The sequence below is a fragment of the Scleropages formosus genome, chromosome 3 (assembly GCF_900964775.1).
Source record: "Scleropages formosus chromosome 3, fSclFor1.1, whole genome shotgun sequence".
NCBI classification, from domain to species: Eukaryota; Metazoa; Chordata; class Actinopteri; order Osteoglossiformes; family Osteoglossidae; genus Scleropages; species Scleropages formosus.
The window spans coordinates 52,064-79,918 of NC_041808.1; the positions used below are offsets into that span (position 1 = coordinate 52,064).

At 48.6% G+C, this 27,855-nt stretch overlaps 2 protein-coding genes across 4 annotated transcripts in view; one reads left to right on the top strand and one right to left on the bottom strand.

Moving 5' to 3' along the window:
* Positions 1–3,492: 3,492 nt before the first annotated feature.
* On the top strand, positions 3,493–13,197 carry g6pc3 (glucose-6-phosphatase catalytic subunit 3). Its single transcript, XM_018736386.2, has 7 exons — positions 3,493–3,633; positions 6,029–6,247; positions 6,512–6,618; positions 6,793–6,883; positions 7,493–7,611; positions 7,748–7,889; positions 8,119–13,197. The coding sequence occupies exons 2-7, from the start codon at positions 6,030–6,032 to the stop codon at positions 8,459–8,461; spliced, it is 1,020 nt and encodes a 339-aa protein (XP_018591902.1). The 5' UTR covers positions 3,493–3,633; position 6,029; the 3' UTR covers positions 8,462–13,197.
* A 78-nt stretch (positions 13,198–13,275) lies between these two features.
* LOC108924809 (histone deacetylase 5-like) overlaps positions 13,276–27,855 on the bottom strand; it is a 60,173-nt gene continuing 45,593 nt past the window's right edge. For all 3 annotated transcript variants that reach the window (XM_018736383.2, XM_018736384.2, XM_018736385.2), the window contains 17 exons: positions 27,131–27,365; positions 26,403–26,617; positions 25,715–26,035; positions 23,065–23,239; positions 22,490–22,623; positions 22,221–22,341; positions 20,183–20,232; positions 19,259–19,366; positions 19,010–19,065; positions 18,756–18,843; positions 18,547–18,666; positions 18,123–18,220; positions 17,338–17,456; positions 14,932–15,065; positions 14,752–14,836; positions 14,480–14,633; positions 13,276–13,484 (listed from right to left, as the gene is read on the bottom strand). In XM_018736383.2, coding sequence (XP_018591899.2) covers positions 13,445–13,484; positions 14,480–14,633; positions 14,752–14,836; positions 14,932–15,065; positions 17,338–17,456; positions 18,123–18,220; positions 18,547–18,666; positions 18,756–18,843; positions 19,010–19,065; positions 19,259–19,366; positions 20,183–20,232; positions 22,221–22,341; positions 22,490–22,623; positions 23,065–23,239; positions 25,715–26,035; positions 26,403–26,617; positions 27,131–27,365 — 2,253 coding nt within the window. In that variant the 3' untranslated portion in view covers positions 13,276–13,444. The remainder of the gene's footprint in view (positions 13,485–14,479; positions 14,634–14,751; positions 14,837–14,931; positions 15,066–17,337; positions 17,457–18,122; positions 18,221–18,546; positions 18,667–18,755; positions 18,844–19,009; positions 19,066–19,258; positions 19,367–20,182; positions 20,233–22,220; positions 22,342–22,489; positions 22,624–23,064; positions 23,240–25,714; positions 26,036–26,402; positions 26,618–27,130; positions 27,366–27,855) is intronic.

The following is a 27,855-nucleotide window of genomic DNA, read 5'->3' on the forward strand; positions in this document are numbered from 1 at the left end:
CAAAAGAATCCTTCGGGTTCCTCCTGGGTCCTACAATCTCCCGGGAGCTGAAGTGGGACACCTGTCGTCGACAGTGTTGACTCCATCATCATGTGAAGTAAAAAAGGCCCAACACTGCGGGATGTTCTTCCTTCGCCAACTGAACAACTTGTTCAACAAGTTGAACCCGCCGCCGCAGGACCTGCTGATCCGGTTCTACTCAGCTGTCGCCGAGTCTGTCCTGCGCGCTGCTGTATTATACTGTCTGCTTTGGCTCGGCTACAACGGGACAGAATTTGGATCAGAGGATCATCGGTGCCCCCCTGCCGACCCTCCAGCCCCTGTACGAGTCCGGAATGCGGGGGCGGCAAAATCATCACTCACTGACCGCACACCCACCCGGTGTAATGATGACGTATTATGGTGGAGACCGAGGGGTTGCGCGCGCAGGCTGATATACTTGGTCGTGTACACGTTTTGTGCCTCGCACGTTTTGGAGTTTACTTTAATGTTGTTTATTTCATCGTGAAGACAGCTGTGTGAAATATAAGTCATCCATAGTTGCCTACAAGATATTAAATGAAGAGCTTCCATTTTTTCCGTGTCCGTCTGGGTTTGTACACGTTGGTTGGAATCCACGTGAGGATCTGGGCTACCTGTCCTGAGTCTCAGTACTCATTCATTAGCCAGATCGTTACACCGGGCACAAACTCTTCGCACTCTTCCCCCTGCCCTGGCAGGTGTTGCAGAGCGCTGTCCGCCAGAACCGCCAGATACGAGGACATTTTTTCCCTCGGGCATCGCATTTATTTATATTAAATATAAATATAATATTTACATGTATTTATAATCACCCCCATGAAGAGTCAAGTCTCCCTAGGTCTCCTATCAGTACAATATATCCCATCAGTTTTGCAATTTACTTGTTTTTTTGTCTTGTCTTCATTCTTCTTACTTTGTACTGTGGCGCAGTGTGTATGGATGGGCGGGGAAAGAAAGGCGCACAGGCTGCATTCATCGCGAACGTTTTATATTATTAGAGCAGGGCAATAATAATGCTCTCGGTCCGAGGTCCCCGTTTCTTCTGCGCTTATTTATTATTTTTTTCTTCGCCAGCCCACCAGGGTGTCTGGTTCCACACTGTTCAACTCGACAGGAAAAAAATTCTCCATTCATCATTTCCGATCATTCAAATCCTAATTCAATAAATAAATGAATTCTAAAAACTGCCATTCCAATGATAAAATAAAACAATAAAATCAATACGACCAGCTAATGCCTCATAACCCTAGCTTCAGCCATAGGCCAAGCTGGAGCCTTAACCCTATCTCCAGCCCTGACCCTAGCTCCCACCTTAACTCTAGCTGCTACGCACACCACAGCGCCGATCCCGCAAAAAGCCGAAACCCTTAGCCTGGCTCCAGCACTTGCCCTAACCCTAGCTCAAGCCTTAACCCTACCTCCAGCCATAGCCCAGGCTCCAGCCTTAACCCTATCTCCAGCCCCGACCCTAGCTCCCAGCTGAACTCCGGCTGCTGCGCAAACCACAGCGCCGGCCCCGCAAAAAGCCGAAACCCTTAGCCTGGCTCCAGCACTTGCCCTAACCCTAGCTCGAGCCTTACCCTACCTCCAGCCATAGCCCAGGCTCCAGCCTTAACCCTATCTCCAGCCCCGACCCTAGCTCCCAGCTGAACTCCGGCTGCTGCGCAAACCACAGCGCCGGCCCCGCAAAAAGCCGAAACCCTTAGCCTGGCTCCAGCACTTACCCTAGTCCGAACCCTAACCCTAGCTCCAGCCCTAACCCTAGCTCCCACCTTAACTCTAGCTGCTGTACAAACAAAGACCGCATGACAGAACCTTTAAAACACTAAAAACATACCCCAAGGTTTAAAACCATAAATAGTTAAAAGGAACTTACCCGGTAACATTCACTGCTCAAGAGGGGCGGTTCCCTGGCCTGTTCCCAGGGTGTTGCCATACACCTTACCTACCGTTTTTGGGTGATTCCCTTTTCGCAACCCGTCTCCCCTATTAACATTTTAGTGGGATAGGTGAGGGGGGCGCGGTGGCGCAGTGGGTTGGATCAGGTCTTGCTTTCCAGTGGGTCTGGGGTTTGAGTCCCGCTTGGGGTGCCTTGCGACGGACCGGCATCCCGTCCTGGGTGTGTCCCCTCCCCCTCCGGCCTTACGCCCTGTGTTACCGGGTTGGCTCCGGTTCCCCGCAACCCCGTATGGGATAAGCGGCACAGAGAATGTGCGTGTGTGTGTGTGTGTGTGTGTGTGTATGGGATAGGTGAATGATAAACATGCATATGCAGAATTAAAAAAAAAACATGCAGCCACACAGCAAACTAATCTACACTAAACTATACATAAAAAATATAAATAACAATAAATAAATTGATTAATACAAACACACCACACACGTATTTATGCCTACTTAAAAGTGCAATAAGTGCTATAAATTTTAAAAATGTGCAATTAAATAAAATGTGCCATAAGCATTATAAACTCTACACCTAACATAAAACACATAACACACCACAGAACGCAACACTTACATTCACCAAAAATAGAGGTTTCGGTGTTTTGTAAGTGCAAAAGGACGTGTGTTATTTACCCCAGGATGGAGGATCTGCCACAAACCTGCAGGGTCACAGCCAAAAGAGGCCCTTCCACCTCTCTTTAGCTTCTGAGTAACCCCATTGAGTGACATCTTTCTCCATCCTAAACGTTAGGTCGGCCCGGATTTTATGATACACACCCTGGACGCCCAAGTCTACCCCTGTCTGGACCAGCTGGGTTCTTGCGTTCCAAAGCATTTCCAAAGCAAAAGGCCGAGAGTATCGTAATACCTTTGATAGCAATCTTGATGGTATAACATACAATTCCGGGAAAAGCTTTTACGTTTTTCCCATAATCCAAGTATTTACAATGAACACATTTTCCCGCTCAAACTCACAGTAACGCGGGTCGTTGAGCTGCTCCTCAAAGTTCCTAAAAAAAGTTTGATATATATGTTTATAGTGCTGCCACTAGTTTCTACTACATGTCGACTCATAGCTTTACATACTAAAATAACCTCAGTTGACATTGTTGTGAACTTGTTGCGGTGCAGGTGGTGCGGTTTTATTTTTCATTTACTCAATTATGTACTCAATGTACTCAATATCCCATCGCTTTTTAGTTTACTTCTTATTTATTTACATTTCTTGTATTTATACTACTGTTTATATTCTCGTGTTTGTATGTATACTCTGTGTAAATATGTTATTTAATTTATTTATTCTGTAATTCTCTGTCAGCGGCTGGTGTTGTCTAAATACTGGAAGCATCAAGAACCACAGCAAATTCCTTGGCCAATAAAACTCAATCTCTCATTTTCATTAATTGATTGAAGGAACTTATGTGACGATTCTCTTGAACACATTTCAAAATACAGTAATAATAAAACGCAGATAATGCGGCGTCTAAATAAAGTTTGTCCCTTTTCGCTCCCCGTCCGCGAGACCAGGAAGTGTCCTGTGCACGTGAGCTCACCTCCGAGCGCAGCATCCCGATGAAAGGGGAGGAGAGGGGCGACGTGGCCGCTACAAAGTGCCACAGACATTCGTCTTGTCTGAGAGGCTGGTTCCGTAAAGGCGCCCTTAGAAAAGTAAGACATATTCAAGTTATAGTTTATATATGTATCTATTTGCATTATTTATGTCGTCTAGCGGCCAAGACTTGAAGAACGGCTCGGGTTGTTCTCACTCAGAGAGACACTGTACACCACAAACTTGGCTTGATTATAGACACCACTGTGTTTAATTCAAGTATTTTATAGGTTTCGCTTAGGCAGCCAGGAATACAGTCAGCTTTATTTGTAGGTGGCACAAAATTAATAGAAAAAATGAACGCAGCACACGGTCAGGTGAGGGGTGTGTGTTCAGGAACGTCAGTCCTGGGGCACCGTATTGCTGCATCGTACATGATTCCCTACCCTCCCATGCCATGGTAATGTTTGTATGAGTGGAGTGAGAACATAAGGAAAAATGGGACAAAACTATTTAAAAATTCAACTGGGCTTCGCCAACATTTGATGCACTTTTTTTCTGTTTTCTGGCACCTCTGGCTCTGATTGTGACAGCGGTTCAGACATGTCATTTTATAAATTTGTGATGGAAATTTCCATGAAAACTCTGGTTGTACCAGTTTGTTTTGGTGTGGTTCACCTGTCTTACACTGAATTAGTGTAGTGAAAATTAGCTAGGTGTATAAATGGAAACACATGTCTTTGGACTGTGGGGGGAAGAAGAACATGTAACTCTGTGCAGACTGAGGACGATTCGAAGCCACGTCCAAAGGCACAGCGCAGCTCTTTCCTGCAGCACTGTGCCACCATAAGGCACAATCAGCAAAAGCTCCCTCACTTTACTTGAAGTTTAGGTTCTGCAAAAATCTCAAATAGCTGAAAAGTGCCCTGTAAAACTTCAGGACAGTCTGTATTAAAAGCAAAACTAGTTGAAAATTACTGAAAACGTATTCTCCGTATGTGTGTGGGTATGCTCTAGGTGCTCTGGTTTTCTCGCACTCCAAAGAGACGTGTTTCAGGTGAAGTGATGCCTCTAAATTGCCCTTTAATGGACTGCTGTCCCATCCATGGTGTTCCTGCATCACACCCCGTGCTCTTGGATAGACTCTGAACCACATGACTGTACACTGGACAAGTGACTATTGATGATAGATTCAGATATTGTTTACATTGTAGAATGATTCATATGCGATGTTTCTCATTTTCCTGCTGCTTTCAGGTTTGTTTATATCGTCGTGGTAATGATACTCCTTACTGGTGCTATTAAAATCAGTGTATACAAACAGCAGACACAAGGTGTAAAACACAGTGAGGAGGTGAGGTAATTATGGAGGTCCCACAGTCCTATTCCATTTGGCTGCTCTTTACAAACATGCTTCAGTTCAACAGGTAAACACAGGTTACACTCTCTGCTGTACAGACAGAAGTTTTAGAAGTAAAATGAGTGTGAAGAAAATGGACAATTTCTTTGGGGGAAAAAATAGAAATGTACAGTGAAAGATTCAGAACCCTACAGGTTGTAACTTGATGAGTTGGTGTGTTATTCCAGTGAAATGTGTTATTTACAGTTCTTCTGTGTATTCCTGTTAAATCGCAACTCAGTTTTTTAGATAGATATTTTGTAGGATATTTGCCATTTCTTGGTGTACTGTCTCTACCTACATGTTGCAGTGACCCTGTTCTGTTCATAAAACTAATTTTAAAAAGTACAATTGTACATTATGTATTTGAAAAAGTCATACAAATCTGGAATATTTTAAGATGGATATTTTGATGATTCTAAAGGAAGCTGCACAACACAGGTTCATTAGACATTTGGCAAAGAAATGCATTTGGTTGCTATGGTCTACATCAGAAACTCCCTCCACAGATAAAGAATTTTGAAAGAAACCACTTGTAGTGCTACATGACCACCTTTTCTCATCATTTCACTTTTGTTGTGACCCACTTCTGCTCTGTTGTTTAATTCAGTAATGAAACATAAACACATCTAGAGAAATAAGACAATTTCTTGTTCAATTAAGTGTTCTTTCTTTTTTAAATTAACCACAGCACACATCATACGCCCAGTATCTATCAAAAAAAGAATCTGGGTTGTGGTTTAATAGGATTATCTGAGAACAAAAAAGGTGTCTTACCTCAAGTCTTTATACAGCCGCTACACCCTCATTGTATGTGAATGTTTGTTTGTGTACCTTATTATTTAAAAAAAAAAAAAAATTGTAGGAAGATTATCAGGATTCACCTATCCTGCTTTTTATGCTCCTACTCGAGCGATGAACATCGGTGCATCAAGTGGAAGGTAGCAAACTAGGTTTACTTAAGAGTCACATGTCTGCAGCCATGTCTCTTTCTCTTAATGTAATGTACAAATTGTATTTTTGCTGAGATGTACGTCGCTTTGGAGAAAAGGGTCTGCTCAATGAATAAATGTAAATGTAATGATGCTGATGCTCTATCGAAACCACTTTTTCAGCATGGAAACGGTGTACACGCAAGGTGTGTGGCTGGCAGAAGCACTTCAGAAGAGAGTGATGAACTATGAGAAATTCTGGCTGTTTGTGACACATGTGAGCGACCCAAAGGCTGCCTTCCTCCTCTGTTTCCCGATGGCCTACTATTTCAGCCGGCGGACTGGAATTGCTGTTCTCTGGGTGGCGGCAGTTTCCGAATGGCTAAACCTTGTTTTCAAATGGTATGAGTGAACCCTTTTGTGCTCTGTGGCTGCCGGTGTCCAGTTGGTGAGCAAATGGAGAGTGGAAGTTTAATTGTAGCATGGTGACATGTCAACACCAAAAGTCTTGTTACCATGCAGTGTTTTCTCATTAGGAATCTTCCGTGATTGTCTTTTATGTCTCCAATTTCATTGTGATAAGAGGACAAATATTGACACATACAGACTGTCGCTTCAATTAGTGATCACTTTTCAAGTGTATTCCCTGTTCATAAATTATTACAGGATATTATTTGGGGAGAGGCCATTCTGGTGGATTGGCGAATCCAGTCTATTCGAGACAAAGCCACCCCAAATCCAGCAGTTTTCTTACACCTGCGAAACGGGTCCAGGTGAGTCAAGCTGAGATGTGCTTAGATGCAAAGGTAAAATGGCTGAAGAAGTCCTCATCGTGTGTCACAGCACATTGTCGTAGAGCGAGTAGCGATGCATTGAGTTAATAAATGCTTGAAAAAGGAACTTTCATGTACCTCTCACCTTCACTGTCATTTCTGTGGTATGAGCAGGAAGTCCTTCAGGCCACTCCATGGTGACATCAGCGGTGTGGTGGGTGATGGCTTCAACACTGGCCTCCTTCCTTTACTCGTACACACGCAGGTCTGTCCATTTGAACCCATCTAAACCTCTCAGAAAAAGAAAGACTGCAGATTGGAAAACTGATTTTGCAGCAAACACTCTTCTAGCAAAATGTCCTTTATACCATTTATAAAGGTTAAGTTTGTCACATTTGTATTGGTTTCGGGTTGTTTGTATTGTGCTCTTCTACTTTTCAGTTTTGTCCTCTGCACGCTTATGTCTCCTAGAAAGTGTAGATTTTCACACTGAACACAAATTCTTCAGTGTGGCACTAATGGCAGGGAAAAAAACTGTTCTTAACTGGGCCGTTTTCTTGCCTTTATTAGCAGTTTACAAAATGAACGAATGTATTACATGCACTCGTGACTTAACAGTAGTTTAGAAAAAGAGAGGAAAACCATGGAAAGATGATACTTTCTTGCTTAGTTATCTAATATGAAGAAGACAATTTCCTGTGTCACTTGTGGTTTTCCTTTCTTTTGGGTTGCTGTTAAGGAAAGGCAATGTCATTCAGAAGAACTCTTTAGATGAGTTCAGGATACATCAAGAGTGCTGCTCTCTGTAATTTTCAGGATCTTCAACACTGACACACATTGAACATTTGTAAGAGAGTTGGTTTTTTTTTTTTAGCATGCTATTGATGGTGGTACCTTACCTGCTGTATCTCATGGTCCTGGTGGCTGTGGGCATCTCTAGAGTGTTCATCCTTGCACACTTCCCACACCAGGTTGTCACTGGGACCTTGACAGGTCAGTGGTGGAGGGGCAGCCTCTGAACAATCTCCTAAAAGAAATCCTACCCGCTAGAATGCTGTGTTGCTCTTTGTCACACCTGGAGGGCACATATATCACTGCAGAGGATGTCACTGTCCTTCCTCTCTGGCAGGCATTGTGATAGGAGTGATTCTGAACCACCGGGTGCCAGATTTGCGCCCTCTGTCCTTCTTTGTGCACATTTCTATGGGTCTGCTGCTAGGGGCTTTGCTTTTCCACGCCGCACTGGAGCGCTGTGGCGTAAACCTTTCCTGGTGAGTTCAGCCCATTTGAGATCTTCTCACTCTTCTCTCCCCCCTGGCCCAGTTAAACCTCAGGCTCAGATGCATGAGAGTCTTTGCATAAAGATGTTAAGAAACCAATGATGACGATAAACTCCTGAGCAGCAGGGAAGCCACAATTTAACGACTGGATAAGAAGCGTCAACTCCTGCCTCGTCACTGGAAGAGGGTGTTCTGTTCTGTCCTCTTCTCATTCATCCAGGTCAATTGCACTGGCTAAGAAGTGGTGCTCACACCCCGAGTGGGTCCGCTTGGACACGACCCCGTTCTCATCGCTGGCGCGGGACTGTGGTGCCATGCTGGGCCTCGGGCTGTCCCAGTACTGGAAACCTGGTGGGTGGGCCCTCCCCCGGGCCCCTCGGGCGCTGTGCCTTGCGCTCTCTGCCATGGTCCTCTACCACTTCAACCGGATTCTCCTGCCCACCTCCCCACCATTGCTCTTCTACTGCCTCTTCTTTATCAGGTATAGCCTGGTGCCCCAGGTGGTCATGGTCTTTGTGCCAGGCCTGGTTCACCTCCTCACAGAGAAGAAGAAGAACAACTAAGCCTCTCACTACTGAAGGCATTAGCGGGTTTGAGAGGTTTTTACTAAAAATGGAAGACTTTTTTTCAAAACGTCACTGCCCTGAATGTGTTGAACTTTAAGTTTGCCGGAACTGATAAGTGAGCCGTACGTGTACATACTTGGCCGCAGTCTCCTACGGTGGTGGCGTTGGCTACTCGGCTTTGTTCGATTTTCCCAGGCAGCGCACCATGGCATTTCAGAGGCATTTCCTGTCATCTCCAAGGAGTTCAATAAAATGATCTCCCTTCTAAAAGTGTACTTACTAGGCTGCAGTGCCTTCTCCATCAGCTTTTTAAAACTATCTTTGTAACTATTCCACTGTGGACTCTACATGTACTATGTAAGCTTGGGACTTAAACATGAATGGGACCTTGGATCTTGCCAGAAACTAATTTATTTACACAAAGACAAATGTTATAACATGATACAAAATACTCCAAAACATTGAAGAACAAAGACTAGTAAAATGTTTCTTTTTAAAAAGAGAATCTCATTGGTTTTCTTTTGTAAAAGAACAAAAGAAGAAAGTGACAAAATTAACATCTGGTACAACACATTACAGATCATAAACCACTGTAAGGACACACTTGAACATAACAGAGCACTCAATATTTGGCCGTGACCACCACGTTATTTTATACAAAACAATTTGTAGTTCTTCAGACAACAGGAAATTCAAATAAAACACCTTGCCAATTTAAAGAGAAAATAAAATTGGACAAGATTTGCTGCTTGCCCTTATTGTAAAGATGGCTTCAAAAGTGCCACATCAGTTTCTTTTCCCCCAGAAAAAAAAAATTGATTTTTTTTTTTTAACCATGATATCAAGTAAACGCTTCAATCAAATGGCAACAAGAAAGTGTCACAGAGACAGTGGTTAGCAGGGACCGTTAACACATGACATAAAGGAAAAGCCAGCTTTGCCCCAGCACAAGATCACATATGCAGCTTATTACAGTCCATATCACTGGTGGCATGCACCGGCAGGGTAGCTTATCCTTGCGCCATCTCAACATTCCGACAGATTTCCTTGTGTTTACATGGCTGACAACTCAGAATGCGGTTACGCTGCGGGTTGTGGGAAAGTGCTACATACAACACATTACCCACATCCTTATTACTGATGATAAATGCATATTGTATGAAGAATTTTCAGTAACTCCTGCTATAGCTGTGAAAGCAAGAGCACAATTTGAAACCAGGCATTTCAGTGTTAATATTGCTCACTCTATTTTATTAAAATAGAGCCGAGTGGGAGGCCCCTTACACATCAAATGTGATGCTGTGTCCATTTATGCCATAAGGTATGTTTGTGTGGGCATAATTATAGCAAGTGGAGAATTTGTGCAATATCGGTGGATATATTTGCACAGACAGACTGTATGTGAGAAGTGCGATTCAACTGTGCGTACGAGCCTTTGGAAACTACCCTCAGTGCAGTAACTGATTCACTGCCCTCCAAGTTGCACATAATGGCGTAACAGCGAGGATGCCAACACGCAATTCCTTTGTGTCACAGCAAACCGAGGGGACACTCAATGATCCAACAGAGCTGCTGGTTCCCGTTTTATTTTTTTTATTTTTTTTTTAAATGAGGCACCAAGAGGATGTGAGGTGACAGGTCACTGAATTATGCTTAAGCTGTTATAAGGGCTCCAACTTGTCAAATGAGAAGTAAAGCCAGGCTGCACTCAGAGAAGGTGTAGAAAGTGCAGCACAAGACCACAAGCTGGCTGTCCATCACCTGCTGACTAGCATCCTTGGCCAAGGCCCAGTGATGAAGGGATAAAGCATTTCTCTCAAGGACAGAGAAGGCCGCTCTGCGGAGAACGGCACAAACACAAATCTGTGCTCTGTCCTCAGCGTTGCATTCAGAAGCAGTTCTTCAAGCTACCGTAAGATAAGAGCGTAATACATGACACATCAGAACTGAAGGAAAGGATCAAGGAGAAGTTCCCCATCCATGTATATAAACTCTTAAAATCAGCAGATTTATCCGTAAAAAAAGTGTAAAAAGGATCCCGAAAAATAAAAGGAACTATCGAACTATATTGCTGTACAATTGGCAGAAAGACGTCCCAAACGCGAGTTGGATGTTGAACACTGTCTGCTTGCGAGAGTTGTAGCAGTAAGGCCTGTTTCCCTGAAAACCTACACACAGGTTAAATCCCCACAGCCGACATGCCACCTAGTGCCCACGTAGCGTACTGGCGCGCAACCTAAATGGGAAGCGCTTCCTGCTTCCTGCACAGCTCTATCGAGGCCTCACCCTTCGGCGGACTCCAGCACAACTGAAGCCTGGGGAGCTTCGCTTCACTCTGTATTGTAGCTGAATCGAGTTATTGAGTTTCTGAAGAAACTGCAGGCTCTGCATGTTATAAAAAGATAAAGAAAATACTAACAGGCAAACACAGTATAATGAGAATCATAGCAAAAATGTTTGTTTCAATTTACACCCTGAAATCAAACGAGACCTAATATTCCCTTTAAAATCTAAGATGGTATTGCACCCGTTTACCTTTGAGGAGTGTTGTAGGCAATTCAAAGGAAAAAAAAAAAAAAAAACATAAAAGGGACAATGATTTTTCATTAAGGATATTCACAGTAATATATTACTTAATTGTGCAATACAATTACATTTGTATGTGTGTATACATATGTAAACATACATAAACACCCATACGTGTATCTTACATACAGTATATTCTACAAGAAAGCATTTTAATGGACAGTAAGGAATGTGCTTTGATAATTCTGATTTATGTATTTAACATAATCCAAACAATTTATATTTTCAAAATAAATGTTAGAAAATGGTCACATATTTTTAAAATCCAACCACAGTGCATGGAGATTCAAACACCAGAGGGGTGGAAGGGCACGATGTGAGAAACAGACCTCTCTTAGCAAAGTCAAAAAATATACAATTACTCTTCAATCATCAGTCACTAATACCAGTATGCACAACATATGAAATATCAACAAATATACATATTTACGAAATAGCAAAATAGTGTGGGCACGACAATAAAGCCATTTCCAGGCTGAATCATTGACATTATACAAGCATGTGTTCCAGCACACAAACACCCATCTCTGCCATCACACAGTTTTTTGTTTCCTGCCCATGTTTTACCGCAGCGGGTACCGGGGCAGTTCGGGGCCGACGCCGGCAGCCCCCCAAGAGCAGCACAGGCTCCGGTTCTCGCCCAAGAGTCCCGTGCGGTGCGGAGAGGAAACGCAGCGGCACGCGACACAGGTGCGGCAACAGCGGCTCCGTTGAGAAGCGGCCAAGTGCGTCCAGCTGAGGAGCTGCGCTGCTTGGGAACAGCTTGTGGATGGAAGGGGGCTTCGCTGTGCCTCGGTCACTTCCTGCGCTCTGGTTCGAACGACAGCTTCAGAGTGCTCTTGGAATTGGCACCTGTTCTCTCTCTCTCTCTCACACACACACACACACACACACACACACACACACGACGACGACTACGACTCTGGGTCCACAGTGTTTCACCAAAGGACAGCTGAGCGGGACTCAAGTGCGCAGTGGTTTGTTTTTTGGGGGCAAAGATTCTTTAGTGTGACACTGTGCTGTGAACAGCTCTTTGACTGTGTTCTCCCAGAAGTGTTTTCCAAGATGCGCCAAACAGCCCTCAATTAAAAAAATACACTTTGTATTCATTAAATAATACTTTCACATTAGACGCGGCGCAAGCGATACTGTCTATTACAGTACCGTGTTTCCTCCTGAAAAAACGAAAAACACAGACAAAAACGTGAAGAAGGATGAAAATGTCGATGGAACTATTTACAAATGGCAAGGAAAACATCGACACAGTTGGTCATCAGATCCTGCATTTGCTCAGAAAGGGTCACTTAGAGAGCAGCACGGACATGTGACGAGGAAGGAGACGGCGGCCCAGGGGACGAGAGAAGCCCTTTGACCTCGTGTCTCAAGAAGGGGAAGAAGGAGGGGAGAAAAGAGGGAGACGGACGACTTCAGCCACCTGTGTTACAAGACGACTGCCCAGTTGGCGCATTTTCTTCAGGAAATTAAGGCATTTTACAGTAAAAGTGAGAGTAACAGTTGTGTGGATTTTTTTGTTCCATGATCACTGTTCCTCGATATTTCTCTTAACATTTTCTATGAAAAGGCACCAAATTCCTGTCGCGCCTTCACACTCGGCTCACTTTGGCACCGCTGCCCTCGCAAAAGGAGCCAGAGGAGCCAAAAGGCGCTTGATCGCGCAACGCATCCTGACGTAAGGGCTGCCCGGGATCTGGTTCCCAAACAGGAAGGCCTGTGCAGCCGCCTTTCAAACCTAAGTTCACATTCTACAACATAAAAAAAAGACAGACAGCAGAAAGGAAAATACACAGCGTATGCATGTGCACACACGTGAAAGCATGTACCGCAGTAAATGCCTAAACATATATTGTCTACATCCAGCGTACGTGTCTTTCTATACGCAGTATGAACAGGAAAAAACAAAAACGAAACAAAGGTGAACAACACACACACACACACACTCACAGACAGACAAACTTATGAGACAGATATGCATTGATTCAACATGTTCTCAAAATGTTCTCTTCCTTTGTAGAACTTGTGCAGGAGGGAGGGAGTGTGACGGTGTGCTACTCCTCGCTGGCTCCTCACCCCAAGTGTACGAAGGAAAGGGGCTTTTTGGGGGGAACCCCAGGAAAAAAAAAAAAAAAGTAATAATAACAATAATAATAATAAATAAAATAACGGAAGGTGGTCAGGAAGTGCCGCGGCTGCCGTCCACTCCTCCCCCTTTCCAGCGCCAGCTTCCTGCCAGCATCTCGCCTACTGTCAGTCATCTGAACCGCCACGATGGCAGTGGGTGGGTTGGGGGTAGGGTGAAGGATCCTGGGCGTGTCCCGAAGGGGTAGCGATGGGGTTTGCCATGGATATGGAAACACAGCTCGGCCGCAGCGCCCCCTACAGCGTAGGTTCCTCCTCCATGGGCTCCTCCGTGGGCCTATAGGACAGCAGAAGCGCTCCACTGAAAGAGCATCTTGGGCAGCGTCTCGCACTGGTCACAGACAGGGAGTGCAGCGTGTGTGGACCGTGTGTCAGCTGATGGCGGTCATGCGAGAGATTTATGACTGATGCCAGACTGCGTCAGATCTCTAGATGCTATATCAGGGCTCGACATTAACTGACCGGCTCGGCCAGACTTGCGATTTGCTGCCATTTTCACAGTCGGACAGGTAGAAACTTCCTGATGCTCGTTCGACACGCAAGTGGCGCACACACCTTAAGGTAAAACATATTCTGAAATTCGACAACAGGAGACGTCATACTAACATACCGTGTGACGACACTAATTATCGGCATTCCTACAACGCTGACATTTGTCGAAAATGTAGCAGAAGAGGCTCAATATTTAGCACATTTGGGTAATTTACGGAAAGGCTGTTAGTACTAGTACACAATCAGCCCAAACAAGTCACTTTGTTTCGAATAAGAGAATAAATGAAATTACAAGCAGTTGAAACATAAATTCTTCACAGGAAGAACGGTTTCCTGCCACGACGGACACACACACAGCGGTACCTACACTTTTTGTGAGGGCAGCTGGTAGTGTAGTGGTTAGAGCTGCTATCTTTAGACCCAAAAATTGCAGGTTTGAATCCCACCTCTGACTGCAGTACCCTTAAGCAAGGTACTTACCCAAAAATCATTCCAGTAAAATTACCCAGCTGTATAAAAGGGTAAATAACTAAGTCACTTTGGAGAAAAATGTCAGATAAATGTAAGTGTTCCAAAACTGCACAAGTGCAGAGTGTGATGGGGCAGTCAAAATGTGCCTGTCTTGTGGACAAGCAGAAACAAACAATTAGTGTGGAGCCCTTTTACGTCACGATACTCTCTGCGGAATGTACCGGAACTCTGCGTGCGTGTGTGTTTGTACCGGGATGACACACGATGAGACTGCAACATCCACAGAGCATCAGCGTGTGCTGGACGTACCTGCAGGACTCCTGGTTGCAACCCTGCTCGGGGTCCACGGTCAGAGAGGCCATGGCGCTCACGGTGTCGGCCTCCTCCTTCTCCCGGCGCTGCGCCTCCACCGCGGACTGAGCCACCGTGGGGGCAAACCGCTGCACAGAGCTCCAGTGCTTGCCTGTAACGAGGAGGAAGAAGGGCCGAGGAGAGCCGTGTCACTCTTGACACTCCCAGCGGACGCTAAAGGCAAAGCGCAACAGATGGACGGATGTTCGGTGCTCAGCGCCGCCACTCACTCTGAATGTCGATGACCTTCTCGAGCGACGCCACGGCCTTCGGGCAGGGTTTCTGCTGCAGCACGGCTTGAGGCAGGGGGTCTGGCTGGGTAGGGAAGAGCCAGAAACAGCTGTGAGAAAAGCTGCGTTCCGGCACGGCCGAGCCCCCTCCCCGGGTTTGAATCGCTCGCGGTGCGGTACCTCGTCCCCCAGCAGGGCCGAAACGCAGGACTCGGAGGCGTCGCAAATAGCCGTGAGATCGTGTCCCCCCTCGAGTGCCAAGACCACGCGGCCTCCAGCCAGTTTCATGAGCTGCTTGGTGAGGTGACCGAAACCTGGAAAGCAGCGATCGGCGTGTCCACGTCAGTCGGACTCCTCTCACGGCGACTGTGTAGCACACTTTTTGAACATAGATACATTCTACATAACATCCCTTTGGTACTTTGCACACAGTCCATGTGGACGATGAATGCTGTCAAAAGGAAACAAACGTTTTGCTTATTTTTGGGAAAACCTCTACAGCGACTGTAGGCTTCCACGCTAAATCAGTGGTTTGGGAAATCAGTGTTCTTGTATCCAGCTCATGGCGAAAGGCTTTAGTCACCAATTAGTAGCACAAATAGAGGGAGACGGAGAAGAAAACTCAGTAGAACCCAATAGAACCCAGTAAATGAACTCAGTAGAACCCGGTAAATGAACCCAGTAGATGACCCATCACCCATCACACTGCCCGGTTCGCAATGGACCTCCCTGCAGAGTCATGCTCTTCAAATTCAAGCCACTCTCTGAATCTGAAATCTCCGACGTCCTGATGTCACACAGAGCCACCACCTGCTCGCTTGATCCGATCCCATCGTCACTCCTACTCTGATTTCCTCATCTGGAATCATCTCCTCGGTGGATATCAGTCTGGTTTCAAAGTTAGTCACTCCACGGAGACGGCGCATCTGTCCACAGTTCTCATCCTCCTCGATCTGTCTACACCATTGGAAACTGTCGATCACCAGATTCTACTCTCCTCTCTTAGTTAGCTCGGGATCAAAGGAGCAGCATTAAGATGGTTTGAGTCCTACCTACATATCTGACAGATCCTATCAAGTGGTCTGGAGGGGCTCTCGTTCTCCTCTGCCTCTCTCAACCGGTGTCCTGCAGGGCTCGGTACTGGGTCCTCTTCTCTTCTTGAGCTACACCTCCTCCCTTGGTCCGGTCATCACCTCCCATGGATTCAAATAGCACTGCTACGCTGATGATACCCAGCTCTTCCTCTCCTTTCCACCTGGAGCATCAGACATTTCCGCACATTGCTGCCTGCCTGTCGAACATCTCTTCATGGATGTCTGATCACCACCTCCAACTCAACCTCTCCAAAACAGAGATTCTTCACCTCCCAGCTGGCCTGTCCTCCTGTCACGATCTATCAATTAAACTAGACAACTCACTCATTTTCCTACCTCCTCGGCTAACAGCTGGAAGTGATGATTGACTCAAGTCTGTCTTTCTCTCAGCACATCGAAGCCACAACCCGGTCTTGCAGATACCTCATACTTCTCCGCCCGAATGTCTAATCATCACGTACAACTCAACCCTTCTCCACAAAAGACATCCTTCACCTCCCAGCTGGTCCGTCCTCCTGTCGAGAACTCTGTATGAAAACTGGACAACTCACTCTTTTCACCTTCCTTACCAACTAAGAATCTGGGAGCAACGACTGACTCGAGTCTCTCCTTCTCTCTACATATTGAACCCACAACCTGTATCTGCAGATACCTCCTGCATAAAATCCGCAGGATCCGTCCTTACCTCACAACTGACTCTGCCCAACTCCTTGTCCAGGCCATGGTGACTTCCCATCTGGACTACTGCAACTCTCTTTTGTGTGGCCTTCCTGCTACTTCCATCACATCTCTACAGCTGATACAGAATACCACGGTATAAGTTGTGTTTGATTTGCTGAAGCGTTCCCATGTATCTCCTCTACTTGTTTCTTTGCACTGGTTTCCTATTGCAGCCCAGATCAAATTCAAGACCCTGGTTATTGCCTACAAATGTATCAACAGAACTGATCCCAAATATTTACAAGACTTGATCAACCGCTACACCCCAACCAGACTCCTTCGCTCGTCTACTTCTACTCGCTTGGTGGCCTCGCACATGAAAAGTAAAGCATGGAGGTTCTCGGTTTTGGCTGTGTTGGGGTGAGACGACCTCCCCCTCTCACTCAGAACTGCTGAAACCCTGTCCACATTTAAGAAGGGCCTGAAAACTCACCTCTTCCAGACTCAGACCCAGTAGAACCCAGTACATGAACCCAGGAGATGAAACCAGTAAATGAACCCAGCAGATGAACCCAGTGCAATGTGTGAGGACAACAACTCCCCACCTCTCGTCTACAGTTTAAATGCAACAAAGGGCAAACATGGGGGAATATAACAGCGCTCCTAGAAGAAAAGGTGAGCCCACATCTTGGTGCACCTTGAACAATGTCCCCATACAGACGCATGCACACACGCGCACACACGAGCGCGCGAGCACACACACACACACACACACACACACACACACACACACACACACCAAGGGAGCTTAGCCTTGGCGGGTGTCACTTACACTTGGCTGTGACTGAATAGCCCCCCAGCGGAGACTGGTGACCTTCGACAGCGTCGAACCCAGCTGACACCAGCACCACATCTGGAGAGAACTCGTTGGCAATGGGCATCACCACCGTCCTGTGCCGGCAGAGACACAGAGTGAGGCGGAAGGCCGCCGCAGGTTGGCAGCATGGAGCAGCAGGCGCTGGGCTCAGAGAGCAGCCGTCACATCGAGCCACGGTGGCAGAAAAAGCTCTTCGGTGCCGCCAAACACTGTACCCCCACATTGCGACACCAGAATGTCAGTGCTCGCCGGTTACTCCCTCTCTCCTTCTTCGAATGGACACACGGCGTGAAACGTCAAGGCCTTTATTCCTTCCAGGTGTCCGTACAAAGACCATGCTGGGAGATGACTCCAAAGAGAAGCTCCCCCCACAACACATCTTATCGATACATATGTATGTGTGTGTGCGTAAGTGTGCGTGTGTGTTATGCTGTAAGGGAGGGACATGAATATCAACCAGTGGAAAACTACCAAAACACAGCACCAGTGACGGCTGCACATGTCTGTGAGCACAAAGGGCGAGTGCCGAGACAGTGTGTGCAGGACAACTGGGAGGCAGCGCCGAGGTGTCCAGGAATGGCACCCTTGGCTAGACAACAGCAGTCCCACGTCATGGACAACACGACTGCACTGGACAGAGGACAAAACGTGTTGTGCGTCACTCTTTCTCTGTCTCAGTGTGTTTCCTCGGTAGCGCTACTGCCTGCCGGAGCACGTGAGCAATGAGCACCGTTTCATACCTGAAGGCGGTCAGATACTCAACGTCCCCCATCGGGGGCTCAACGCCCCCAGTCCAGGCAATGTTGACGTTGTACCCGACCCCTGGACCCGTCCCCACCTGCAGACATAGAGCAAAGCAGCCTATCGCATTGTCCCCGAGGTCTCCAGGGGAAGAGAAGAACTAACACACCTCTTATGTGTGAAGCCACTTGACAGGTTAGGAGTAAAGGGGAGGTAGAAACACAGGATAGATAGACAAGCCAAAGGATGGACACAGGGGTGCACATGGACACATATGAGGAACGGGAACACGGAGGCACAGATGGACACATAGGGAACGGAGGGGGGCACGGAGGCATAGATGGACACACATGACGAATGAGGGCACCGAAAGGCGCAAATGGACACAGAAAAGTGGGCAGACAGAAAGCACAAGGGGCCAACCTCTTCTGGGGCTCCACTGCCAGGGAAGAAATTGCCGTCATCGTACCGATGCAAGGAGACGTACAGCACGTTCGGGTCGCTGTAGAAGGCCTGCTGGGTACCATTGCCATGGTGGATGTCCTGCAGGGGAGGACAGACAGACTGATGCTCACGCTCACTCAAGGGCAGTATGACAGACAGGCTGAGACTTATGGTGCTCTGTGACTCACCCAGTCCACTATGAGGATCTTGCCCACGCTGAGCTTCTGCTGCAGGAGCTTGGCTGTGATGGCGACCGAGTTGAAGAAGCAGAATCCCCTGCGGAAGTAGCGCACGCGCAGGCAGGCAGGCAGGCAGGCAGGAAGGCAGGCAGGCAGGCAGGCAGGCAGGCAGGCGTTAGCGCCGGGGCTCGGGACCAAGGGGGACGAGACTCCGTTACACACATCATTTTTAAAAGGGCCGCATTGCCCCCTGGGATACATACATGGCAGTGGACTCCTCTGCGTGGTGTCCCGGCGGACGCACGACCGCAAAGCCGTTCTGTGCGGGAGCACAAGAGACAAGAGGGTTGGGGGTGCAGTTCGGGGCTCTTGCCTTGCAATCCCATCCAAAGATCTCACGCTCGAATCGCACTCCCGCAGCAGTGGGGTGGGGGGTGTTTTTCAGACGGACGGACAGGGAGACAGAGACGGAGAGAGACCTTTCCCACCCCACCCAACAGGACATTTCTCACCTTGAGCTCTCCGGCAGCCACCTTGAAGGCGAGCTCGATGACGCAGCCCACAGCCATGCGCACGGCGCTCGACGAGTGCATCTCGTTCCACACGGTGTCGCTGTCCACCTGCACGGGCACAGTGCGGCGCTCACACCGTTCTCACCGTTATATCCCTCCCGGCGACTTGAGCGAGATTCCAAAAGACCACGAGTTCGTATGTCACGTGACGCGTGTTGCGGACTTCCAAAGTCGGGTGCAAGTTAAGACCAAAAACTTCAGCTATGACCAAACACTGATAAAAATGACCAACTCAGCTTAAAATGAACATGCAGAATTTCTTTCTAATTTTTTTTTCTAAAAAGGCATCATTGACAGTGCAGCAGTTACCTGTACAAAAAGGGTCTGAAAACTCCCCTCTTCCAAACTGAGTCATTTCATCCATGATCTCTAAAGTTCAAGCACTATAATTTTAAGATCATCCCTGGCTAAACCTTTACACAGCCACTCCTGTAATGTACTGTAATGTTTGTGTATCTCAAAAAAACACAGTAGGAAGGTGATCAGGAATCGTCAATATTCTGAGTTTTATGCAGCTACTTCTGTGATGAACATGGGTTCATACAGTGAAAGAAAGTAACTGTACTAAAGAGTCACACGTCAGTGTCTCTTCCTGCTAACGTAATGCACACATCGTATTTTCTATGAGATGTTCGTCGCTTTGGAGAAAAGTGTCTGATAAATGATTACATGAAGATATATGTAAATGTACAAGTCGTGCTGTCGTCGCACTGACACCTATCTAACCACACAGCGGCTCACATGGCGAGGGCAGGTCACTGCGTGGCTCCCGGTTGGCCGTGCCCAGAACCGCACGGCGGGCGTGTGCTCACGGCCCCCGGTGCCACCCTCCCGTATACAGCTCCGTACCTATGAGTTACTCACCCCGATGCCGCCACAGGGGAGCACAGCATACATCTTCTGGCTGATCGGACCTGAAAGCCGCATCAGATGAGAAAGAAAAGGTCAAGGAACGCAATAATGGGCTCAACTGGCTCTTGCTCTCTGAATTTAGAGGCATCGGGCACAAACCGCTGCTTAACAGCAAGAAAAGCAGTGCTGAGCAGGAGCAGCAGCAAGAGCAGTGCTAAGCAAGCAAGCAAGCGTGCACAACGTTGTAAAAAGCACAGTAAAAAGAGTAACTGGAAGCGGCTTCCTGTGGGCTGTCATGAGTCATGACTGATCAGGCATCCATTTGTTCTGATATTCACTCTATAGAAGGCTCATACAAGCAAACACATCGCTACACCCCAACCAGGCTGCTATGTTCCTCCACATCTGCCCGCTGGGTGGTCCCACGCATGAAAGGTCCAAAAGCAAAAGGGCGAAGGCTCTCGGTTCTGGCTCCGATGTGGTGGAACGACCTCCCCTTCTCACTCAGAACTGCTGAATCTCTCTACATTTAAGAAGAGTATCAAAACTCATCTCTTTCCAAGTCACTTCTCCCCGACCTCCGATGTGCTTGGTAAATATGCTCTATGGTATCGGTTTAATAATTTAAAAAAGGCCTATATGTAGCTACTCGTGTGATGTACACTGGATTATACCGCGGTATGTAACAAATGGACCATACTCTAGAATCACGTGTCTGCACTCAAATCTCTCCTCTGTTGCTGTAATGCACTCGTTGTGCTCTCAATGAACAAAGGTACATGTGAATGCGATGACTGCGACCACCTGTGGTCAACAAGACCGAGAGCTCCAGCTGGAAGCAGCTTCTAAGGGGGTAACGGAGAGAGAAGAAGGAGGTGGTTTCAGTCCTGAAGCGCTGTGCACATCCAAGTCCAGCCCTGTTTACTTTAGACTTTGCTTTCTTCGGTTCCGTTTGGCCCCATCGACGGATCTCTGCGTTTTGTTGCATTTCCTGCTTCTTGTGTTCGCAGATGACGAAAAAGAAGAGCTTCCGGCGGGTGTACTCAAACTTTTGACTGAAACCGTACATGTAAATGAAAGTTTAAATAGTTTCTCCAAGACGGAAAGAGAGCATCTGAGCAACAGAAGCGATTCGGGTCACACAATAAAAAACATAACGGTCACATTAAGAGCTCAGTTGTTCCCAAACAGGAAGTGGTTTCCATGCCTGTCAACAGCTCCACTTCCAGCGTCCAAATATCTTTGTTCGGTTCCTTTTTTTTGTTTAAACGCAGAGGCTCTCATGTTCCTCACATGCATCATTAAGGTACCTGCACCTGTGTCAATAATTAATGCTGCTAACGCTAAGCGAGCAGGAATAAGCAACTTCAAATGGACATTCTGTATAAACTGGGAGTGGAGGCATCTTCTTGCCCCCCAGCCCCAGCCCCAGCCCCGACATGGATGCCTCTTGTCTTGACGCAACACACTTTGTTTTGATCTGTTTTGTGCCTCGCTGGAGAACTGAGAGCTGCTGTAGCACACAGACAACACTCGTCCAGTTTGGATCATAATATCGCAACAGAAGGAAAGATAAAGCAGGAGAAACTCATTAGTTTTTTACTCAGATAGTATGTGAACTGGAGAAGATACAAGGTACAAGAGAATGTCCAGAGAATGTCCAGAGAATGTCCAGAGAAAGTCCAGGTGTTCTCCTCACAAAGTCAGCTGAGGAGCACAGGCAAGTCAGTGGACAGATCAGCTGCTGTCTGCATCTGGACGAGACATCCATCCTCCAGAAACAGAAAGCGATGATTCAGAGGCAGAGGAGGAGGTGGAGGGGCGGGGTGGATGGGGGGGGGGGAGTCCCCCACGTCTTCCAGAGCTAAAAATACTGAGGGCTCTTGGAAGCAGTCATCTCTCCGAGTGCATCAGGCGGCAGCTGGCTGAATTTATGGCAAAGCAAAGCTTTTTAGGGTGAAGACTTGGGAGTTCTGGAAGCAAAACACACACACACACACACACACGCACACAAAATATAGTGAGCAGCCGCAGAGAGCTGATGGCTCACCTAAGAGCTTCTTGCTGTCCAACTTCTGCCTGTTGAGAGGGCTGGTGCCATACAACAGTGTATGGTGCTCCGAATGGACTGTCTGAATCTCGTCTAGTGTCGCCTTCCTACCCCTGATCCTCTGCTCACACCAGACCCATCGGGGGGGGGGACAGAGACAGAGAGAGCGAGAGAGAAAGAGGGAAATGAAACAATTACAAAATCACTTTCTCTGTTAACAGGATGTTTAAATTGGCTGAAGGTCCTCCGGCCAGCAGGGGGCGCCTCACCTCGCAGCGATTGAGCAGCCCTGTCTCTTGCAGCCGGGACCAGATGCTCTGGATGCGCCCAGCGTGCTCTGGGTGTATGTGGGTGTTGCCGCACATGCACTGGTGCTTCAGCATGAAGGTGTCGTACACCACACCTGGGGTCGAGGCAGAGCACCATGGTCATCACAGTCATCAGGGTCACCGACAGCCGACAGCCTTTCTCCGAAATACTACAATCGGAGCACAGAAGGCGTTCCTCCGATACCCACTTCGGGGAGGAAAGGTCTCGACCAGGGTGAACCCCAGGAGTGCAACCCTGCGACCCCAGGAGGACCATGTTTTTGTTTACATTTCAAAGTCTTTAATTCCGATGTGACAGGTGACCATTCAAGAGGGGAAAGCAGGCCAGATTTAATACTTTTTCGTGTAAATCTCTATATCTAACCATCAGCACAGGCAAAATTCTTCATATTAGAAAAAAAATAGAAAAATAAAGTTTTCAACTGGCACAAACAACTGCACCGTTCACAGCAACGTCACAAGTTAGCGTAACACAAAAACACAAGCGTGCGAGCGAGTCGCGGCTCACGCCGAACCTGTCGTGAAGAGGTGCTTTACGGGCAGTTCGCACCCGGACGCGGCCTTGAGGCTCGCGGTGGCCGGGGACGACTGGGCCCTTCCCAGAGGCCTGTGGGGCACGCCAGACATGGACAGGGAGGCCTGGAACAGGTGGAGCTGCTGCAGGTGCTGCTGCTGCTGCTGCTCTGCAAACTGAGGAAGCAGAAGGAGGTGCAGGAATTATGCCGAGACACACGTGACCACGAGCCTTTCGCCGTGACCGTGGACGGGCAGCAGCGCCACTATTCTCCCCCTTAGAGAGAGCAACACTTTATAAAAGCGGCTCCCTCGCCGCTCAGGGACAGAAGGTGTCGGAGAGCCAAGGTGCGTCCGAGCGCGTACCCTACGTACACACACAAGTCGGGGGGTGGGAGCAAGGTAGGGGGGGGTTCTGTTCTCAAGCGCTGCTCGCAACCTGAGGCACAGTGTGCTGGGAGCACTCAGCCCCCCACACAAGGAGAGGAAAAGAGGAGTTTGCAGCCCCCTTTGTGTATGTGCCCGCGTGTGTGTGTGTGTGTGTGTGTGTGTGTGTGTGTGTGTGTGTGTGAGACATGTTTAAGGCGAACCGCGTCCTCTGTCCTTGTTATGAATGGGAAAGTGGAGCGGCGGGGGAGGGTCTGCGGTTTCCACCACTTCCGTTTCCCTCCATTGAAAGACACCTCTGTCGTCGGCGGCGGCGAGGAGGAGATGGGTATTAAAGATGGAGGGAACACAGATGCCAGTGGGTGGGGCAGTGGTGGCACTGTACTTGAGCGATGTTCTTAAGCAGTGCCTTTGGATCGATCCCCTGCTTCTTTCTCACTCTGTCTCTCACACACAAATAAAAATGCAGCTGCGAACCCCTTCAGACAAAGTGGGCTAAAATTGAGGAGGGAAAAAGGCGCGGGTGAAGGGGGGTGTGGGAGTGGGCAGAGCGTTAGTCACCCAGCAATGCAGAGATGACTCACAGAGATGAGCCAATTCGCATCTCTCCGCTCACTCAGACATGAGAAGGCAACAAGGAGGGAGAACGTGTGCGTGCGTGCGCACGCGTGTGCGTCTGTGTGTGTGTTTGCGCGCGTGCGTGTGTGCGAGCATGTGTGTGCTGGAGACAAAGCTTGCCCTCCCAGTCCCTTTCTTCTGACAGTTTCATTCCACGCCTGAGACACTTCACCAGCTTGTGAAGACACTAACTGCGGAATTCCTACCCCACAGAAACACACACACACACGCACACACACACACACACACACACACACTCCGAGAAGCAAACAGAGGACCTTTTCAATGTCCTATTGCATTTACTGGGCAGCAGGTGGTGTAGTGGCCTGGGTTCGAATGCCTGCACCTGCTGCAGCCAGCTTGATCATGGCACCAACTCTAATACAATAAACATTATCCAGCTCAATTAATGCGTAAATTGGTGTATTGGTACAGCTGATAGAGAATACCACGGTACAAGTTGTGTTTGACTTGCCGAAGCATTTGCATGTATCTCCTCTTCTCATTTCTCTGCAGTGGTTTCCTATAGGTCTCTCACACACACACACACACACACACACACACACACACACACACACACACAGTCTGAACCGCTTGTCCCATACGGGGTCGCAGGGAGCCGGAGCCTAACCTGGCCACACAGGGTGTAAGGCCGGAGGGGGAGGGGACACACCCAGGACGGGACACCAGTCCATTGCAAGGCACTCCAAGCGGGACTCGAACCCCAGACTCACCAGAGAGCAGGACCCGGTCCAACCCACTACGCCACCAGGCCCCCCTGCTTTCCTATAGCTGCCCGGATCAAATTCAAGACCCGGTTATTGTCTACAAAAGCATCAACAGAACCACTCCCAGATATCTACAAGACTTGATCATTTGCTACACCCCAACCGGACCCCTTCATTCTTCCACACCTTACCGCTTGGTGGTCCCACACACGAAAGGTAAAGCACAGAGATTCTTGGTTCTGGCTCAGCTATGGTGGAACGACCTTCCCCTCTCACTCTGTCTACATTTACGAAGGGTCTGAAAACTGATCTCTTCCCGACTCATTTTTCCCATCATCTCTTAAGTTCATGTAATGTGTAAATGTTCAGGCATCATAACTTTATGATGATGCCCAGATAACCCTTTACACAGCTACTCCTGTACAGTACGTGGGGCGGCACGGTGGCACAGCGGTTACAACTGTTACACAGACACCATTCTTTCACTGCAAGCGCCTGAAACTCAGACTAGGGACACCTGAGACTGAAAACGACAGGCAAAACCCAAGCATCACTTCCCCAGCACCATGCCAAGGTATCCGACTGCGCACCAGTCATCACAAGCCATCCACATGTTGCAACCCTGACGCTTGAATGAAGTGAATGCAGGAGTGGGTTTCAATCCCAGTGTCCGATTGCTGCGTCCCGCAGCGAAACTGACCCCTCCATGCTACAGCGCCGCCAGGGAAAACCATGGCTTCCCATTGTAGTCTCCAGACCAGGGATGCCTCAGCTAATACGAAAGACTTGCCGAAACAAGAGTACCGTATGTGCTACACGCTACTGGCCGCAAGGGTTCCTCTGCGAAGGTGTGTGTCTATGTGGACTCCTCCCCGAGAGTGTCTAGTGATGGGTGAGAGGAGAAACTCTACTCCTGTACCTGGGTGTAAGGGCTGCCCTGTTCTTCGCTCTCCCTCAGATCCTCGTCGTCATCCTCCTCCTCCTCCTCCTCCTCCTCCTCCTCCTCCTCCACATCGCTCTCCGCATTCTCCTCTTTCAGAGCGACCGGCTGCTCTGTGGGCACCGGGATCTCATTCGGCCTCTCGTGCACAGCATCCTGCTGCAGAGGTCCCTCCCTCGTCACTTCCGGCCCCAGCTCCTGTTCATCATCCTGCATCTCAGCTGTCTCTGTCAGCTCCTCCTCCGTCTCCTCGGGGTGGCTGGGTGGCTGGCGGGGCAGCTCTGCCCCCTTGGAAAGAATCTGGACGATGAGAAGGGGGTCCATCAGGAACACGGTGACCACAGGTGACCGGGAGCACCAGGAGCTCCAAGGTACTGACGTGTCCCACAAGAACAGGACAGCAGCAGCACGGAGCCAAGTCTGTGCCTTGGACAGGGTCACAGCGACTCCGAGACATTATGAGGTGTTACACCGCGAGACATCGTGGCTTAGACAAAACACACCTCTGGCGTCTTGACAGATACATACCCCGGGGTTCTGGAACAGCAGTCATTCAGAAAGATCACAATTAAGTGATGAACGGGCACAAAGGGCACGGTGTGAGGTCCGTCTCAGGAGGGCGGAACCGCAGATGCAAAGGCTCTCGGTGTGTGTAGGCGCCTCCCACCTTGAGCTGCACGTGCTGCTGGTACTGCTTCTGCTTCTCCAGGAAGTGCTGGTGCTGCTGCTGCATGACAAGCTGCTGCAGGGCCTGTGGGCTTTGGGGCAGAGGCGCCGACTGCGTGCGGCTCAGTGGCCGGTGCCGGGGCATCTTGTTGACAGCGCGCATGCCCGCGGATGCCCGCTCACCCGTCACCAGGGGCGACTGTCCATAGATGGGCACTGGGAGAATGGGGTGACGCAGTTAGCTTAGCGTGCATCTGTCGTTCACAGCCATCGTGTCATACATGATGAATAATTCTGCTTGATGAGGAAAAAATGGCATCATTTACTGAGAGGAGAATCTAGTCTACATGTACAGGCTGCGTAAACTGGTGTAAATGACCGTCTTCTCAGCCCCTGAGCGCTTGCTCTGTGTTCTGTTGTACCCAGAAATCAGCAGAACATGACTGGAGCTGTGCGAGTTAATGCCTGTGAACAAACGTGTGTGTTTGGCGGGGGCTGCATCTGCTCTCTGTGTTCAAGGGACACAATGAGGCTTGCAGTGACACGTCGCGCACATCTGCACCCGAATGCACCGGGAGGCTGCGCGGTCACAGAGCAGCTGGACGTGTCAGCATGTAGGTATGTTTGGGGAGGGGAGACACACACCTGGTGACAACAGGTGGAGTTAGGGGTGTACAGGTGCAGATGTGTGTACAGGTGCAGGTGAGAGAGTGTGTGCAACCAGGGCACCTGCAAGCAGCGCACTCTGCTGGCGGGCCTGTTCCAGCAGCAGGACGTGCTGCAGCAGGGACGAGTGGTTGTGGGTGTTGGCGGATGGCGGCTCCGAGTCGTGGACCACGCCGGGGGCAAGGCAGGCGGGAAGGGCGGAGGTGCTCACGAACTTCCCCGTGAGGGCGCCACCCTGCCGTATGCTCTGGATGGCCTGTCGCTCTGCCTCCTGCTGGGCCGACAGCTTCTGCGGAGCCTGGGGGGGCGGGGTGAGACGCAGAGCCGCCGAGTAGCATTACGACGACAAAACAGGACACCCTTCCTGACAGAAAATCACGGGCGGCAGCTGGAGTCGCACACACTGAGCTCGAGAGACACTATTAATTTACTTAGCAAGGAATCTGCTAAAGCCTGGCAAAGGCACCTGTTTGGGCAAAACGTCGGCAACTAAATAAAGAACATGCCTGGAGGGTATGGGGTGTCACTAAAAGCAGTGGTGCTACCAAATGGTATGAGCACTCCATGAAGAGCACACTGTAACACACACTGCGCTCACTGTCAGAGCAGTGCAAGGGATACAGGGGCTTCCAGTGGCACAGTGAGTTTATCACTAATAATACATGTTTACATGTGTGCAGCCCTGATAAGTTCATCACAGAAGCCAGCATGTAACCAGACTGAGCCAAACTCCTACAGTGTGTGTGTGTGTGTGTGTGTGTGTGTGTGTGTGTGTGTGTGGGTGCGTG

Coding starts and splice junctions, on each gene's coding strand:
- g6pc3 (XM_018736386.2), top strand. CDS start 6,030: ATGGAAACGGTGTACACGCAAGGTGTGTGGCTGGCAGAAGCACTTCAG. Junction 6,619..6,792: donor CACCTGCGAAACGGGTCCAG/GTGAGTCAAGCT, acceptor TGGTATGAGCAG/GAAGTCCTTCAGGCCACTCC. Junction 6,884..7,492: donor CTTTACTCGTACACACGCAG/GTCTGTCCATTT, acceptor TTTTTTTTTTAG/CATGCTATTGATGGTGGTAC.